Below are 18375 nucleotides of genomic sequence, written 5' to 3' on the forward strand. Positions count from 1 at the left end.
TTCCCTGAAAGATTTGTTAATTGTTCTCTAACCTGACAGAAAAATTCTCACCCACATATAATTCCTCAAGAATAGTTACTTTTATAATTGTTATTTATTAGGATTTAAGTAAATAAAAATGTTTATAATCTTTACTCTTTAAATTGCCACCACATTCATTTATATTTTCCAAGTATTTTATGAAAGGTTATGTTCTTTGCAGGTAATTAAATAACCTGTTCACTAGTTTGAATCTTTAAATGGAATAACAGAATGCATTCCAGAGAATTTCATTACTCCAAGGATTACAAAAGGATGTTTCTCTTTTAATTCACACCAATAAAATAAAGTACCTAGATGATATACCCCTATGATACTATTCTTAGAATGGGAAAAAGGGATGTTCTCATATCCTTAGTTTTCCAATGTAGATGAATTGGAAGACTGCTGGGCACAAAATAAGTACTTAGTAAATGAGGAATGAATCAATATATTTCTTCCCTCTAGTCCCATGGTCGGCAAACTGCGGCTCGCGAGCCACATGCGGCTCTTTGGCCCCTTGAGTGTGGCTCTTCCACAAAATACCACGGCCTGGGCGAGTCTATTTTGAAGACGTGGCATTAGAAGAAGTTTAAGTTTAAAAAATTTGGCTCTCAAAAGGAATTTCAATCGTTGTACTGTTGATATTTGGCTCTGTTGACTAATGAGTTTGCCGACCACTGGTCTATACCAAATAACCTTAAGGGCAACTGGGGAAATTATCTCACAAGCACAGCAAAACCACCCACTTTATTTCTGTGGGATTAGTGATTGTGGGTTGGATGCTGCTTATCCTGTTCTTTGCAGTGAGAAAATCTGAATAAACATATCCAAAATAGGGTAAGAGAAATGTAAACATTCTGATTCCCTCAGCAGAGAACAAGCTGTCTAGTTTTCTACTTTAAAAAGGGAAGGCACCTAATTGCAGAGAACGAATGAGGAAACAGACACCTGTAGGCCTGGTTGCCCTGGAGCAGCAGCAGAGTCCTACACACCTGCTCTAACAGCACAACACACCTGGACTATGATGCAGATAGACAAAGCAGGAAAGCCTGACCTTCAAGAGGAGGGGAAAAACGGTAATGCAACTTAATGAAGGAGGGAAATCACTACTAATCATGAAAATACCAAAGCACTAATGATTGTTCCTAAATATTGATAACAAATTTTCTTTCAGGAAAGTAGAAAAATGACTCTTACACAGTGAGTGGAAAAAGCACTTTGAAACCTGACCTCTAGTTCCATTCCTGCCACTAGTAACTAACTTTGGAATTCAAAGCAAGCTACTTTACCTTTGCCTGCCTAAATGCCCTCATTTGTCCAAGATTGTAATAATACTGCCCCAATCTATTTAATAAAGCTACCTCTTTGAAAATGGTAAAATGTTATTTAAATACAAAATATTATCCCGTTATGAGTTAGGACACTGCCAGGCATATAAAATTCTGATAAATAAGAAGGAAGAAAGTGATATCTGTACTCCCACATTCACTGCAGAATTATTCACAATAGCCAAGACATGGATTGATGAATGAATGGATAAAGAAGGTATGATATATATGTTTATATACATAATGATATATTATTCACAACCATAAAAATGAAGAAGATCCTGACATTTGCAACAACATAGACAGACATTGAAGGCACTTTGTCAAGTGAAATAAAATAAGTTAGACAGAGCCCTGACTGGTTTGGCTCAGTGGATGGAGCATTGGCCTGTGGACTGAAGAGTCCCAGGCTCGGTTCTGGTCAAGGGCACATGCCCCAGTTGTGGGCTCGATCCCCAGTAGGGGGCATGCAGGGGACAGCAGATCAATGATTCTCTCTCATCATTGATGTTTCTATCTCTCCCTCTCCCTTCCTCTCTGAAATAAATAAAAATACATTAAAAATAAATAAAATAAGTTAGACAGAGAAAGACAAATATTGTATGATCTCACTTATATGTAGAATGTGAAAAAAAACAAACTCATAGACACAGAAAACAGATTGGTGGTTGCCAGAAGGAAATGGGGAAAGCAGTTAAAAGTTACAAACTTCAAGTTAGAAGTAACTTCTGGGGATATAATGTACAAAATGGTGACTATAGTTAACAATATTTTATTATATATATTTGAAAGCTGCTAAGAGAATAGATCTTAAATAGATCTTTTGTTTTTGCCATCACAAAAAAAAACAACAAAATGTGTAGCTGTGTGGTGATGGATGTTAACTAAACTAATTGCGACAATCATTTTGCGATATATACATGTATATCAAATCATTATGTTGTATACCTTAAACAAATACAATGTTGTATGTCAATTTTATCTTTTTGTAATGTTTTTATTGATTTTCTTTTTTTTTTAGAAAGAGAGGAAGGAAGAGAGAGAGAGAAACATTGATGAGAAAGCATCATTGATCAGCTGTTTTCTACACGTCCCCTACTGGGGAATCAAGCTTGCAACCCGAGAATGTACCCTGACTAGGAATCAAACCAGCACCTCTCAGTACCCAGGACAACGCTCAACCAACTGAGTCATACCGGCCAGGGAAAATGTCAATTTTATCTTAATAAAATTGGATAAAAAAGGAAAAATAAATGTTGTAATAAAAAGTGAAAGAAGAAAAACACAAACATAAATACATATTATGACCTCACTATATAACAATTTGCATAGGAAAAAGAACATAAACACTCCAAAATGCTAACAGTAGCTGTTTCTAGGTGATGGGATTATAGGTGATCTTTCTTTTTCTAGCTACTTTTCTGTATTTTCCAATTTTCTATTTACATTTATAAAAGAAAAATACAAAACTATTTCTAAAAATTGAATTGAGAAGAAACATATGAAACCATGGAATTATAAGCTATTACTATCACCACTAACAGGTACAACTCCACTATATTATACCTCTACTACGTGTTTCCCCGAAAATAAAACATCCTCCGAAAATAAGACCTACTTACAGGTTTCCTTCTGAGTGAAATATAAGGCATCCTCCTGAAAATAAGGCCCCCGGGCTCTGTCTCAGAATGAAAATTAATTTACCGTAAACTGGTCGCTAGGGCCGCCCCGACTGGCATCTAGCAACCAGTGACGTTTCTCAGAGTCCTGACGTCACTGCTGTGTGGAGGTGGAGCGGAGGTCGGAGTGAGCGGTGAGCGCGGGGCGGGAGAGAGGAGGAGACTTTCGCAGATGCGTGTAGAAGAACAGGAGGATTAGAGCGGACGGGACGTGGCGAAGGTGGTGAGTGCTGGTATGTCTCTGGTGACACTACCTGATGCTCACGGCTGCCTTCATGATGACTGAAGGTTCTCAGTCAGTGGCAGACCCTGCTCCAGCCCAGATTCAGGCCCCAGCAAGCCCAGTGACAGTCCCCAGGCAGGCCCCAGGGGGTAAATGTCTGATAAAGGGGTAGGGAGGATGTCTGGTGAAGGTGTTCAGTGGCACAGGGGTGGGGGGAGGGGGATCACTTAAAATGACACAGGAGGATCAGAGGGGGCAATCAAAATGACACAGGAGGATCAGAGGGGACAATCAAAATGACACAGGAGGGTCAGAGGGGACAATCAAAATGACACAGGAGGGTCAGAGGGGACAATCAAAATGACACAGGAGGATCAAAAGGGGTTACTAAAATGGTAATCCCCCCTCTGATTCTCCTGTGCCATTTTGATTTCCCCCTCTGATCCTCCCTGTGTCATTTTGAGTGATCCCCTTCCCCCCACCTTGATACCCCAATTCCTTTTTTTTAACCCTAGAAATGAGCGCAAAAAGAAAAAGCTACTCCGTGGAGTACAAGAAAGGAATCGTGGAAGACTCTTGGGGCCAAAATCTTACTGCTTTCTGCAAAGAGAAGATGTTGAGTATCCGATTGGTCTGAAAATGGCGAGCAGAGTATGGTAACCTCATTGAACAAGTGGACAAGGGAAATGCTAAAAAGCGCAAGTGTGGATCAGGTCGGCAACCATTATTTTCCGAGCTGGAAGACCTGATCTGTGAATGGGTTGTTGACAGGAGAGCAAAGGCTTTGGTTGTGAATAGGGCTCAGATTCAAGAATTTGCCTTTGCAATGGCACCACAGTTTGACATAGCCCCCAAAGACTTCAAAGCATCACAACACTGGCTGGATAATTTCCTTCAGCAAAGTGAACTGTCTTTAAGAAGATCTACCAACATTGTTTAGGTTGGAAGATACTCAAGTTATTAAGCGAGCACTTGCATTCAAGTCCTTTATTGATGCTGACTTCTCTAAATACAATCTTTCCAACATGATTGCTATGGATGAAACTGCAGTGTTTATGGGCCAATCATCTCAAACAACAATTGAACAGCGGGGTGCCTCCTTAGTGTACATACCCTCCACTGCTTACGAAAGTGCATGTGTTTCCTGTATTTTGGCAATTCGTCTGGATGGCACTAAAATCCCACCTTTAATCATTTCTAAGGGCAAGAAGGAAAAGACTGAACGTGTTTTGGGCATTTTTATTCTTGAAACTGAAAAAGCCTGGGCCACACAAGCAGTTATAAAGAAGTGGGTCAATTTAATGCTGCCGCTTGTTATGCGAGGGAGCCAAAGAGGTCTGCTAGTCTGGGATGCAGCCAGCACTCACCGCGCTAAAGACATGAAGACATTTCTTCACGAAAGAAAAATAGATCAGATAATGATTCCCGCAGGAATGACGGCCTATCTCCAGACTCTTGATATTGCAATAAACAAGCCATTCAGACAATTTGCGCATGGAAATTAATGACTACATTGAAAATAGAATGGAGAGAAATCAGCGTGGAAACTTTGTGAAACCTAAACTGCAAGAAGTTGTGACTTGGGTGAAGAATTCATGGGAGAAAATCACTGACAGTTGCACTGCAAATGCACTGCGAGCAGGCTACCTTGACAAGAAGTACTCATTTAAAGACAGTGCTATTGCTAAACATGAGAGATTTGGTCCACTGATTCTGAAAGAAATGGAGTCACAAGAAATTCACCAGGAAATTCAGGAATTGGATTGTTATGATGATGTTCCAGAGATGATGACATGATTGTCATTGAATGAGTAAATTCTTGATACTGTAGGATTCACAGTTTGTCTGGTTTGTGTTGACAACTACTGTACTACCGTACCGTATACAGGTAATAAATTTCCTTTATTTTCATTTAACAATAAATGTGTACTGTATTCTTCTTCATGGAAAAATAAGACATCCCCTGAAAATAAGACCTAGCGCATCTTTGGGAGCAAAAACTAATATAAGACACTGTCTTATTTTCGGGGAAACAGGGTATATTCCTCACTACTCCTCCGACTTTTTGTAGCAAAGGAATTTGTGGTAAAACAGTTTCTCAATATGATTACTCAGACAGATAGATTAGCTGGATGGACAGACAGATAGATGAATAAAAGAAAAACAAAAGCAAATAGGCTAATGTCTTAAATTAATAAATATTAAAAACCTTGAATTTCAAATAGGATCAAACCATTAAAAAGTTGAATGCCTTATTACAAAGGCAGTACCAAGATAAGTTTTATCAATAGACTTCCTACAAAGATAAAAAAACTGGTATTCTATTGTTTGTTATGACTAAAATCCTTAGTCATTTTAACCTCAGTTTTTTAAAGCTATTCAGTAAAAAAAAGTATTATCAAGTCAGTAACATTAATATATTGCTTAAAGTTTTATGTAATAAAGGTTATAAATAATCACTAGATTGGGGAAAATAAATTCTAATTCATAACTCTAAATCAACTTGATGTCACTGTAAAATCTCTCACTGTCAAGATTCACTTCTGTTCTTACCTTTTAATCCCTCTGACAAGCAGAGAAGCCCAGGGCTGATGCATAGAGAGGCACCAGCCACCATCAAAGCCTTCCTGAAATTCTTCATCCTGGATTCGCAACTGGTGTCGATGTGAGTTGAACTCTGGTTCTGATCCTGCTGAATGGAAAGCCTTCTTCTGTGTGGCTGCAGCTGTCTGGTCTATCCACTACACAGGGGGAAAAAACAACATACAGTTCTGAAAAGGAAAGTACCCGGAGTAGGTCTAAAAAATGAGATGAATGCTAATAATGAAATCATAGTGGGAACATATATTTAGAAAATTTTATCCCATCTTTGAAACAAGGACAAAAGAGCTGGAGAAGGTACAAATTCAGTAGAAGCCCAGGTATGATAACAAGGTTCCATCTTAGAGGATAATTAGAATGTTGAAATCTCCACACAAAGCTTTCTAATTCCAGCAACAGTACAACTATCACACCAAATAACTGGTCTGTAATTATTTCCATTTTATACTTATTAATACATTATGTTTCCCAAAATAAATATTTCAGCCCAATGAAGATTTAACGTTTTGATCTGTATATTCTTCATGTGCTGAGGGGCAGAATCACATGCTGGTACCATGATAAAGCCAAACAGATATTGTCAGGGGCAGTAGTTCTGACTACTGGATGCAAGAAGTATTATTTTCTTACCCTGAATTAAACAACTTGCCCCTAAAGGAGAGGATGGAGCACTACAGAAATGAGGCTTTCATCATGTAAAGAGAATAGAAATTACAGGGTACAGGTAGTTACAGGAGACTGAAGAGTCCTGACAGTAGTTCAGTCAGAGAATGACAAAGCTTAGTGTTTCTTCCATCCAGAGCAAGAAGAATGAGTGCTCCAAAATTTAAGGGGGGAAAAAGAGGCTTTATTAGGATGGTGAGGTTAGATTAGTTGTCTTAATTTTTTTACTTTTTACTTAGTAATTTATAGATGGGAAAAAATGCTAGAGTGGTAGTCCAGAAACTCTAAGCAATCATTTAACCCCTAAAGGTTTCACTTTTCTATAATGTAAAATAATGGGGCTGGACTAAATAAATCTCTAAGAATCTTTCCGCAATAAAATGTAAGTCCAATCCACTTTGTATATTTAAAAAAACCCCACAGAAACATTCAAGTACTTAATTATATGAAAAGGCAGAAAGCAGCAACATATAAAATATAAAAAAGATTATGGTTCTTGATTTCAAGGAAGTTACAATCCTAATAGAAGACAGACACATAAATATCCAAATTATAAGGCAGAGAGATGCAAATCAAAACGACAATGAGGTACCATCTCAAACCTGTCAGAATGGCTATCATCAACAAATCAACAAATGACAAGTGCTGGAGAGAATGTGGAGAAAAAGGAACCCTTGTGCAATGCTGGTAGGAATGCAGACTGGTGCAGCCACTGTGGATAACAGTATGGAGTTTCCTCAAAAAACTAAAAATAAAACTATTTGACCCAGTGATCCCACTGCTAGGAATATATTCCAACAAACTAGAAACACCAATCAGAAAGGATATATGCACCCCTATGTTCATAGCAGCACAATTTACCATAGCTAAGATTTGGAAATAGCCTAAGTGCCCATCAGCAGATCAGTGGATTAAAAAATGTGGTACAGTCCTGGCTGGTTTGGCTCAATGGATAGAGCGGCGGCCTGTGGACTGAAGGGTCCCGGGTTCGATTCCGGCCAGGGGCACATGCCTGGGTTGCAGGCTCGATCCCCAGGAGGCAGCCGATCAATGATTCTCTCTCATCATTGATGTTTCTATCTCTCTCTCCCTCTCCCTTCCTCTCTAAAATCAATAAAATACATTTTAAAAATAAAATAAAAAATGTGGTACATTTACACAATGGAATACTATACTGCTGTAAAAAAGAAGGAATTCTTACCATTTGCAACAGCATGGATGAAACTGGAGAGCATTATGCTAAGCGAAATAAGCCAGTCAGAGAAAGATAAATATCATATGATCTCACTCATTTGTGGAATATAATGAACAACATAAGCTGATGAACAAAAACAGATCCAGAGACACAGAAGCATGGATCAGACCGTCAAACCTCAGAGGGAAGGTAGGGGAGGGTGGGGTGAGGGGGAGAGATCAACCAAAAGACTTGTATGCATGCATATAAGCCTAACCAATGGACACAGACACCAGGAGGGTGAGGGCATGACTGAGGGGTGGGGGAGCAATGGGGGAAAAGGACACATATGTAATACCGTAATCAATAAAGAAAAAAAAAAAAGAATGCAGGAAGACCCAAGATGGTGGCGTAGGTAAACACCTAAACTGCTGCCTTGCACAACAATTTCAAAACTACAATTAAAAGACAAAACGTCTATCACCCAGAACCACGGGAAAGCTGGCTGAGTGGAAGTTCTACAACTAGAAGGAAAGAGAAAAGAGCATTGAGATGTGCACAAGCGCTGAAAAGCTGAGGTACGGAGGCACACGTTCCAGGCTGGCATCAGGCTTGCTTTTTTCAACCTGAAGGGAGACAAGCTCCCGATTACTCTGAAATCCAGTTTCTGGGGAGACGCGGGGACCCAAACTCCTACAGGGAGAAGCTGGACTGTCTGCCATCGTGTCGGAAAGTGAGGGTGGCTTGCTTGCAGAGCCGCGCGCAGGAATAATTATTTACTGCGCTGGGGCGTGGGACGCGGGGACGGAGACGCAGAGCTGGCTAACTGGCAGCCATCGCTGTTTGCCACGCCCTAGCCTAGTGACGCCCTGAGACCCCGCCCTGCACAACCTACAAACCCACCCAAGTTCCAAGCAGCGGCTTTAGCATATGAATGGCCTGCCCTATCGCAGCTTAACCTAACAAACTTGCAGCCCGGGTCAGACAGCTCCAAAACCTCCAAACCCCAAGCAAAGAGGAGAAAACTGTAGTTCTCGCTGTAGCTCCTGCTAGGTGGCCTCAGACAGTAGCTGACCTGCACCCCATTGGAGATCCAGAAGCCAGTGTACCTAGTGGTCAGTGTGAGACACCAGATTTCAACTCCTCACATCCATAAGTGACACATTCAAGAGGCAGACTCAGTGAGCACCAAAGCCCCACTGAAACAAGTCCTGCACCATAAGCGTGTCTCCAGTGCAGCAGTTCTTCCATTATAGACACAGCGGGTCCTCACAGCCAATTGGCCTGGAGGTCAATTCCTCCAGTGACACTAACAACAATCAAGGCTTAAACTACACCAAGACTTTGCACTCAGCCCACAAAGGGGTGTACCAAGAGCATCCACCTCAGGGGATTGGGGAGGCTGAGCTACTGGCCCCTATAGGTCACCTACCACACAAAGCCACTCCATCAACACAGGGAAGCAGCCAAAATGCGGAGACAAAGAAACATGTCACGAATGAAAGAAATGGAGGAAAGCAAACTACTGGACGACATAGAGTTCAGAACCACATTTATAAGGTTACTCAAGAATCTTCTAAAAACCTCTGAGGAACTTAGTGAGACCTTTAAGGACCTTAATGAGAATGCCAAAAAAATAAAAAAGGACCAGTCAGAAATTAAGCATACACTGTCTAAAATAGAAACTCAACTGTAGATCAACGTACCCCAAGAATCAAACCAAAGATCTGAAATATGAGGAAACAAAAAACACCCAACCAGAAAAACAAAAAGAAAAAAGAATCCAAAAATATGAAGATAGTGTAAGGAGCCTCTGGGACAACTTTAAGCGTACCAACATCCGAATTTTTGGGGTGCCAGAAGAAGAGAGAGAACAAAATATTGAAAACCTATTAGAAGAAATAATGACAGAAAACTTTCCCTACCTGGTGAAAGAAATAGACTTACAAGTTCAGGAAGCACACAGAACCCCATGCAAGAGGAATCCAAAGAGGACCACACCAAGACACATCATAATTAAAATGCCAAGGGCAAAAGACAAAGAGAGAATCTTGAAAGCAGCAAGAGAAAAACGGTTAGTTACCTACAAGGGAGTACCCATATGACTGTCAGCTGATTTCTCGGCAGAAACTATGCAGGCCAGAAGGGAGTGGCAAGAAATATTCAAAGTGATCAACAGCAAGAACCTACAACCAAGATTACTCTACCCAGCAAAGCTATCATTCAGAGTTGAAGGTCAGATAAAGAGCTTCACAGACAAGAAAAAGCTAAAGGAGTTCATCACCACCAAACCAGGATTACATGAAATGCTGAAGGGTATTCTTTAAGAAGAGGAAGAAGAAGAAAAAGGTAAAGATAAAAATTATGAACAACAAAATGACATCAAATACATACCTACCAACAAGTGAATCTAAAAATCAAGTGAGTAAAAAATCTGAAGAACAAAATGGACTGGTGAATATAATAGAATCAGGGACATAGAAAGGGAGTGGACTGACAATTCTCAGGGGGAAGGAGGTGTGAGGGGTGTGGGAAGAGATTGGACAAAAATCTTACACCTATGGATGAAGACAGTGGCGGGGAGAGTAAGGACATGGGGTGGGGTGGGGTATCAGGTGGAGGGGAGCTATGGGGGGAAAAAAAAAAGAGGAACACCTGTAATAATCTGAACAATAAAGATTTATTAAAAAAAAAAAAAGAATGCACACCAGAACCTACAAAAAACCCCAAACATATAACATATAAGGCAGAATTGAGTAAATACTACACAGGGATATAAACTCTTCAGTAGGAACACAGAGGAAGAACTGATCCATTACAGGGGAAATAAGTAATTTCATAATTATGTTAATATTTGAACAATTCTGAGGCTCACATTCTCTGTTCTTCTCTATTACAGTTCTTGTTTATATTACTTGTTTCTATATTCTCACAGTCATTTTGCTAAATTAATCTCTTATTACCTTTCAATAATACTATTGAGCCCTGTTAAGTGGTCTCATCTACCTTTTTAGCCTTTAAGAAACTGTCTACTGCCCTCCTAGTGCTACAACACTAATTTAGGCTCTCAGAATCTCCCCACTGTGCTACTACAATAACCTTTTCAGCTATTTCCCTGCTTCTAGTCTTATTCCTCCCTCCAATCCATTCTCTATATAGACATGGAAGTCAAGTCAATCTTCAGCTAAAATCCTTCAAGGCCCCTTCTTTGTCTACTTTAGGATAAAACCAAACTCCTTAGAATGAGACATAAAGGCTTTCATAATGAGATGCTGCCTACTGTACTGGCTTAAGTAATATTCCCTCCAAATTTACGTCCACCAGAACCTTACTTGGAAATAGAATCTCTGTAGATGTAAATGAGTTAAGATCATACTGGATTAGGGTGGACCCCAAATCTAATGACTGGTGTCCTTAAAAAAGAGGAGAACACACAAAGACAAAGACAAAGACAAAGACAAAGACACACAGGTGGCAAGCTCTTCCTCCAGGGAGCACACCCTTAACTTCTCTCTGCCCCTCCCCTTCTGCTTCCCCCGACAGGTAATTTCCTAAACTCTAAGGGACCCCACCCCAACCAAGGTAGCAATGGGCAGTGGCAGTTCGTACAGAGCTAACCCGCTGACCCTGTCCCCAAGGTTCCCTTTTCTCTGACTTCCTAGTAAGCTAAAGCAGACCTGCCTAGGCTCATTTCCCCAGCCCTTTCTTGTTTCACTGTCCCCAGCTTTAATATAAATATTTTTTAAAAGATACACAGGAAAGAAGGCCATATGATGACAGATGCAGAAACTAGAATGACAAGCTACAAACCAAGGGCTGCCTTACAGATACCAGAAGCTGAAAGAGGCAAGAAAGCATTCTCCAGTAGAGCCTTTAGAGGGAGTATGGCACTGCTAACACCTTGATTTCAATGTTGAGAACTGAAAGAGAATAAATTTCTTAAGCCAACCAGTTGTGTTGCTTTGTCATGGCTGCCTTAGGAAACTAATACACCTACTAGTCCATTTTAACTTCAAACAATACTTAATTACTTGTGGTTCTCCAAAGCTCTCAAACTGTTGAGCCCCTATATATGTTGTATCTTCTACCTGGAATTCCCTTCCCAGATCTGTCTGCTTCAAAATTCCTATTTATCCCTTATGTCTTCTCTTAAACACTATTTCTTTTGTGACTCCTTGAGTGGGCTTATGAACTCTCTCCTAAAGTCCTATTGTACCTATGACATGTGTCTATCATAGCAGTTACCTTAATTAATGGTAATTATTTGTATTCAAACACATCTTCCTACTAAATTTAAAGTCCTTAAGGACTGGAGTTAGGCCTTTATCTTTTAATTTCCCAGCACCCAGCAAAAAAAACCTAGCACATATACAGTACTGATGAACAAATATTTCCAGTTAAGCTATCTGCAGCACTGTTTTGATTGCAACTCTCTGTTTAAGAACCTTCTATGGCTCACATTAATTTACAAAATAAAAATGTGAAAACTTCCTAGCTAACCATTTAAGCTCTGGTTCTACCTACCTAACCCTATACTATTTCTCACGATAATGCCTTTTATGAGTACTATCTAGGTTGCTTAAATTCAGTATTCCATATATACACTGAGTGGCCAGATTATGATGATCTCTGAACACATAATAATCTGGCCACTCAGTGTATATCCTATATAATAAAAGGCTAATATGCAAATTGTCCCCTCGACCAGGAGTTCGACCAGCAGGCAGGCAGGCCGGCCAACTGCCCATGTCCCCTCCCCCTGGCCAGGCTGGCTGGACCCCACCCATGCACGAATTCATGCACCAGGTCTCTAATACACACACACACACACACTGAGTGGCCAGATTATTATGCATTCAGAGATCTTAATAATCTGGCCACTCAGTGTATATTTCCCATGCTCTTGTGTACCCATGGCTTATTCCAATAATTCATTCTGCCTGGAATGTTTTTCCCATCATTCCCAAACATCCATTTTCTTGGATATTTACTTGTAATGAATGACAGCTTCCCTATAAAAAGCCTCTTTTAATCCCCTGAACTGGAAGTAGTCTTTCCCTCCTCTGGATTTCCACCGTACTTTATTTATATCTCCATTAGTCTTAAAGTTGCATATATAATCTTTTCCCCTATTTGTCTATGAGTTCTTTAAAGATAGAAGTAATGCCTAATGTGCTTGTACAAAACAGATGCTCAATGTTCTTGATAGAAAAATGACGACAATGAATATGTGAATTAATGTATTAATTTAAAACATCACTCTATTGGACTACCCATATTCTGTAAAATATACAGAAAAAAACACTAACAAAAGGACCATGGAATTATCTAAAACTATAAGTACTTAACAAACCCTCTCTTTGGAAATACTCAGAAGATAATACAGTCAACTTGTCAGAAGTGCTGCAAAAAGACTGGAATGAACTGAACCAGAGAATAAGGTTGGTGGGTATGTTGAGAAAGCAGATTGGGATTTAAAGCCTATTGAAGAGGCACACTTGAAAGGAGAAATGTCTGGGCCCAAACTTCTCTCATTATCAGTTAGAGCAAAGATCCACTAACCTGGGGAGGGGACTGGTACAGGTTCGGATTCACCAGAATTCCCAAAGGCTCTTCAGAAGATCTATCCAATTTGGTCAGTGATTGGTTCAAGGTTCCACTGGCAATAGCCTGTATTGTCTCATCTAGTCTGTGATAACAAACCAAAGGATGCAATAATTGGTAATATTCTATGTTCAGTAATACTTACCACCAATAAAAAAACCTTCTACAGTAATAATTTTACAATTCAAAGAGGGGTTCATAGATAACCGCCTTCCCCCACCCAAATTTCCTTCTCTTTACTCCAACAACCCGAAGGAATATGAGTTAGTAAAAGTTCCAGAATGCTAAGAAAATAGGTAGAGCCCACTATAATCATTTATCTGTCTAACCAGGTTATTAAAAGTGCAAGGATTAGAAAAGTTGCCTAGAAAAAATCTGACCCACAGAAGAGTATTCTATGACAGCCTATTTACTCAACACATTCAATTACTCCTCTGCTCACTCAGGAGTCCCTCTCTCCATTCCTCCATGATGATATGAATTCTAGCCTTGCTTCAAGGCCCAGAAGTTCTAATGAGGCCCTCTACTGGCCCCACACAAAAGTGCTTCCTTTCTCTGAAGTGCTGTATCATCTACTATTTAGTCATTGGAAACATCCTATGGTCGTGTTTGCTATGGCTATTTGGCTCTATATGATAATGTTCATTGGTGGAACTAATTCTATTGGACAGTAAGAAATCATAGGTCCTGCAGGAACTGTATCTTATTCTACTCTATACATTACTTGCTGCTTTACTCCATGCCCCTGCTGGATGTTTGACAAATGTGGATGATGATGATTCTGAGACACAACGTAATGAAAATCTTCTACCAGTAGGAAAGACTGAACCTGACTTTGAATACAATTAAAGAGTTACTTGTTAGGAACCTGTTATATGGAAGGCAACTTAAAAGGTGTAGAAGACATGGTTCCTCCTTTCAAGAAAGCTTTGAGTCTAAGTGGCAGGTTTAAGACAGCTATAAAGATGATGAACAAAACATGAGAGGATGTAATTAATACTATGAGGCAAAATCCATTTGGTGGTTATAATCCTATCATCCCATGTGCTGTACTAAGCAGGTTCAAGAGAGAAAGGTAGACATTTGAAAGGCAAAAATTGGGGGAGGGATTTCCAAACCAAGGGAAAAGTAAAAACAAAGGCATGAAGCTTAAAACAAAACAGTACAAGAATTTGAAGGAAGAGATGAGTCTAAAATAAGGCAGGGACAGTAGGATTTGAAGAAGAGAAATAGATTTAAGACATAGTACAGTGGTAAGTATATCCAGAACACCATAATGTATAAAAGAAATAATACAAATAGCTAATGAATACATTTTTAGAATGTTCGAAATGTGAATAAAAATTACGATGAAATGTCATTTTTCATGTGTCAAAATGGCAATTTTTTTTTAATCCTCACCTGAGAGTATATTTTTTAATGATTTGAAAGAGGAAGAAAGAGAGAGAGAGAGAGAGAGAGAGAGAGAGAGAGAGAAATGTGAGAGAGAAATATGGATCGGTTGCCTACCGTACACACCCTGACTAGGGATTGAACCTGCAATCTATGTATGTGCCCTGAACAGGAATCGAACCCACAAGGTTTTGGTGTACAGGATGATGCTCCAACCAACTGAGTCACCTAGCCGGGGCAGAATGGCAAATAATTTTTTTAAAATATATTTTTATTGATTTCAGAAAGGAAGGGAGAGGAAGAGTGAGACAGAAACATCAATGATGAGAGAGAATCATTGATGGGCTGCCTCCTGCATGCCCCCCACTGGGGGTTGAGCCTGCAACCCAGGCATGTACCCTTGTCCAGAATCAAACCCGGGATCCTTTAGTCTGCAGGCTGACACCCTATCCACTGAACCAAACCAGCTAGGGCGAGAATGGCAAATAATTTTTTAAATTGTTGAGAAGCAAATAAAGAAACTGGCATTTGATATCTGGTGTGCAGCTGATAAGTCAAAAAGTATGCACAATTTAAATTTTGAGATACTGTCCAGTTTCCCTTCTAAAAGGCTGAACCCTTTCTTATTAGATATAAAATGATTTTTATTGTAAAAGCAATCCATTTTTATTATGAAAAAACTGAAAAATACAAATAGAAAGGAAAAGAATTCCTAAACCCATCACCCAAAAGTAATTTCATTTTTTTCTTTATATCTGTGTATCATATGCATAATAGATGAGAGCAAATAATTATTTTGAAGCTAGTGGCAGAATTTCCTGAAGGGAGAGAATAAACTCTGTTTAGGAAAGTTTGATTATGGAGTTGCCAGGTATGAAAGAGAAAAGCCAAGGACTTGGCCTTGTGAAAAACACTTCTCTGTTCACTAATATCCATTTGTGTGTGTGTGTGTGTGTGTGTGTGTGTGTGTATGAGAGAGAGAGAGAGAGAGAGAGAGAGAGAGAGAGAGAGAGAGAGAGAGAGAGAGAGGTGTCATTTTCAAAACAGAAAACAGGGCAAGATCTCTATGTGCTTTCTTTTCGTTGGAGCCAATATGCGTATCTCTTCTCAACTCCAGCCATAATGGCAATTTTTTTTCAATAGACTTTATTTTTTATAGCAGCTTTAGTTTCACAGCACAACTGAATGTAAGGTGCAGAATTTCCCTTACACTCATACTCCCTTGTCCCCACACATGCAGAGCTTCCCCCATTATCAAACATCCTTCACTGAAGTGGTACATTTGTAACAATTAATCAGCCTACACTGAGACATCATTATCACCCAAAATCCATAGTGTATATTACAGTTCACTCTTGATATTGAGGCTGTACCATTTAATTTATTTATTTGTTTATTTATTTTGGGGGGGATCCTATGCTCCACCTTCTGTGCAGTTGTGTGATTTTACACACATACACACACACACACACACACACAGTTTAGAATTAGACAGGCCCTTTGCTGTGTAGTTCACACTGGTCACTGTTCATGCTCAGGTGAACAAAGGAGACAGTAGGCACCGCAAAGTCTAGTCCTGCTTGTGTTTATCTCCTAAAAAGGCATCTAATTGTATGGTATATAATTGCCTGATCACTAAGCTTTACACCTGAAAGAGGCTGTACCATTTTAATACTCCCATCCACAGTGAAAGAGCACACCTATTTTCTTACACTCAGAAATTATGCAATATTATATATATTTTATTTCAACCAATTTAATGGTAGATATGTTTAAAAATATGCACTTTTTTTTATTTTGGTTAATCCTCACCAAAGATACTTTTCCATTGATTTTTTTCTTTCTTTTTTTTTTTTAGTGAGAGTGGAAGGGTGGGGGAGAGACAGAAAGAAACATCAATGTGAGAGACACATATCGATTGGTTGCCTCTTGCGTGCACCCAACCAGGGCCAGAGATCAAGCCTGCAACTGAGGTATGTGCCCTTGATCGGAATCAAACCTGGAACCCTTCAGTCTGTGGGCCAAGGCTCTCTTCACTGAGCCAAACCAGCTAGGGCTAAAAATTGGCATTTCTTTGATAACTAGTTGAGTATCTTTTCAAACATTTAATGACTTTTTATTTCTTCACCTGTAAATTGTCTATTCTTAGCGTTTGATCATTTTTCTACTGGATTTTTAAAAATACATTTTTACTGATTTTTAGAGAGAGAGGAAGAGAGAGGGAGAGAGGAACATCGGTGTGAGAGTGTAACATGGATGGGCTGCCTCCTGCACACACCCTACCAGGGATGGAACCCACAACCTGGGCATATGCCCTTGACCAGGAATCAAACTGGCAACCTCCTGGTGCATCGGATGATGCCCAACCAACTGAGCCACAGTGGCCAGGATGTAGTCTCTCTCTCTCTCTCTCTATATATATATATATATATACACACACACACACACACACACACACACACACACACACACACACATATTGATTTCAGAGAGGAAGGGAGAGAGATAGAGAGAAACATCAATGATGAGAATCATTGATTGGCTGCCTCCTGCACGCCCCCTATAGGGGGGGATTGAGCCTGTAACCCGGGCATGTGCCTTTGGCCGGAATCGAACCTGGGACCTTTTAGTCCGCAAGCCGATGCTCTGTACACTGAGCCAAACTGGCTAGGGCTAGTCTTTTTCTTTTGATTTGCAGAAGGCCTTTATATATTACTAGAGGCCTGGTACACGAATTCGTGCACAGGTGGGGTCCAGCCGGCCTGTCCTGATGGGGGCTGATGAGGGCTGGGCCGTTGAGGGGGAGGGAATGCGGGAGGTTGGTAGGCTGGCTCCACACCCGATGGGCAGGGCAATCAGGAGTGGGGCCAGTGGGGGGGGCCACAGGAGGTTAGCCAGCCAGCCCTGCCCCAAATCCAGCTGGCTGGAGGGAGGGCCCCCCCCCCCCCCATCAGGCCAGTTGGCCGGCCACAGTGTGCGTTATAGAGACTGGTCGTTCTGGTCACTTGGCTTTTATATATATATATAGATGGATGTTAGTCTTGGTTAAATGTTGAAAATATTTCCTCCAAGTCTGTTACTTTTTTACTTTATTTTAAATATCTTATGTCTTTTGACTTCTGGGTTTTGTATCCTACTTCGAAGAGATTTATCACACCAAAACTATAACTATATCCTCCTATATATTTGTTTCTGATTCTTTTACATTTAACTCTGTAGTCAAACTATCACAGAATGATTTTTTTTTAAAGGTCATGAGTTATCTTTTTTATAAATATTTTTATTTATTTCAGAGAAGAAGGAAGAGGGAGAGAGAGGTAGAGATAGAAACATCAATGATGAGAATCATCGATCAGCTGCCTCCTGCAAGCTGCTCACTGGGGATTGAGCCTGCAACCCGGGCATGTGCCCTTGATCAGAATCAAACCCAGGACCATTCAGTTTGCAGGCCAACGCTCTATCCATTGAGCCAAACCAGCTAGGGCCACAGAATGATTTGAGTTAGAGATCTACTATAGGTATTTTCTAAGCTGGAGGCCAATCATCCCATCATATATTTAATCCTTTCTTTACTATTTAGAAATATTACCTTTATCAATTACTAAATTTACACACATATAGACACACACCCATGCACACATACACACACAATACAGACACACAGGTTTCCTTCTGGAATCTACTGTTTCA

At 40.0% G+C, this 18375-nt stretch overlaps 1 protein-coding gene across 4 annotated transcripts in view; it reads right to left on the reverse strand.

Moving 5' to 3' along the window:
* TRIP4 (thyroid hormone receptor interactor 4) overlaps positions 1–18375 on the reverse strand; it is an 82814-nt gene that overhangs the window by 30985 nt on the left and 33454 nt on the right. For all 4 annotated transcript variants that reach the window (XM_080658351.1, XM_080658353.1, XM_080658354.1 and 1 more), the window contains 2 exons: positions 13252–13378; positions 5805–5992 (listed from right to left, as the gene is read on the reverse strand). In XM_080658351.1, coding sequence (XP_080514477.1) covers positions 5805–5992; positions 13252–13378 — 315 coding nt within the window. The remainder of the gene's footprint in view (positions 1–5804; positions 5993–13251; positions 13379–18375) is intronic.

This window comes from Plecotus auritus (assembly GCF_963455305.1).
Source record: "Plecotus auritus genome assembly, chromosome: 1".
Taxonomy (NCBI): Eukaryota; Metazoa; Chordata; class Mammalia; order Chiroptera; family Vespertilionidae; genus Plecotus; species Plecotus auritus.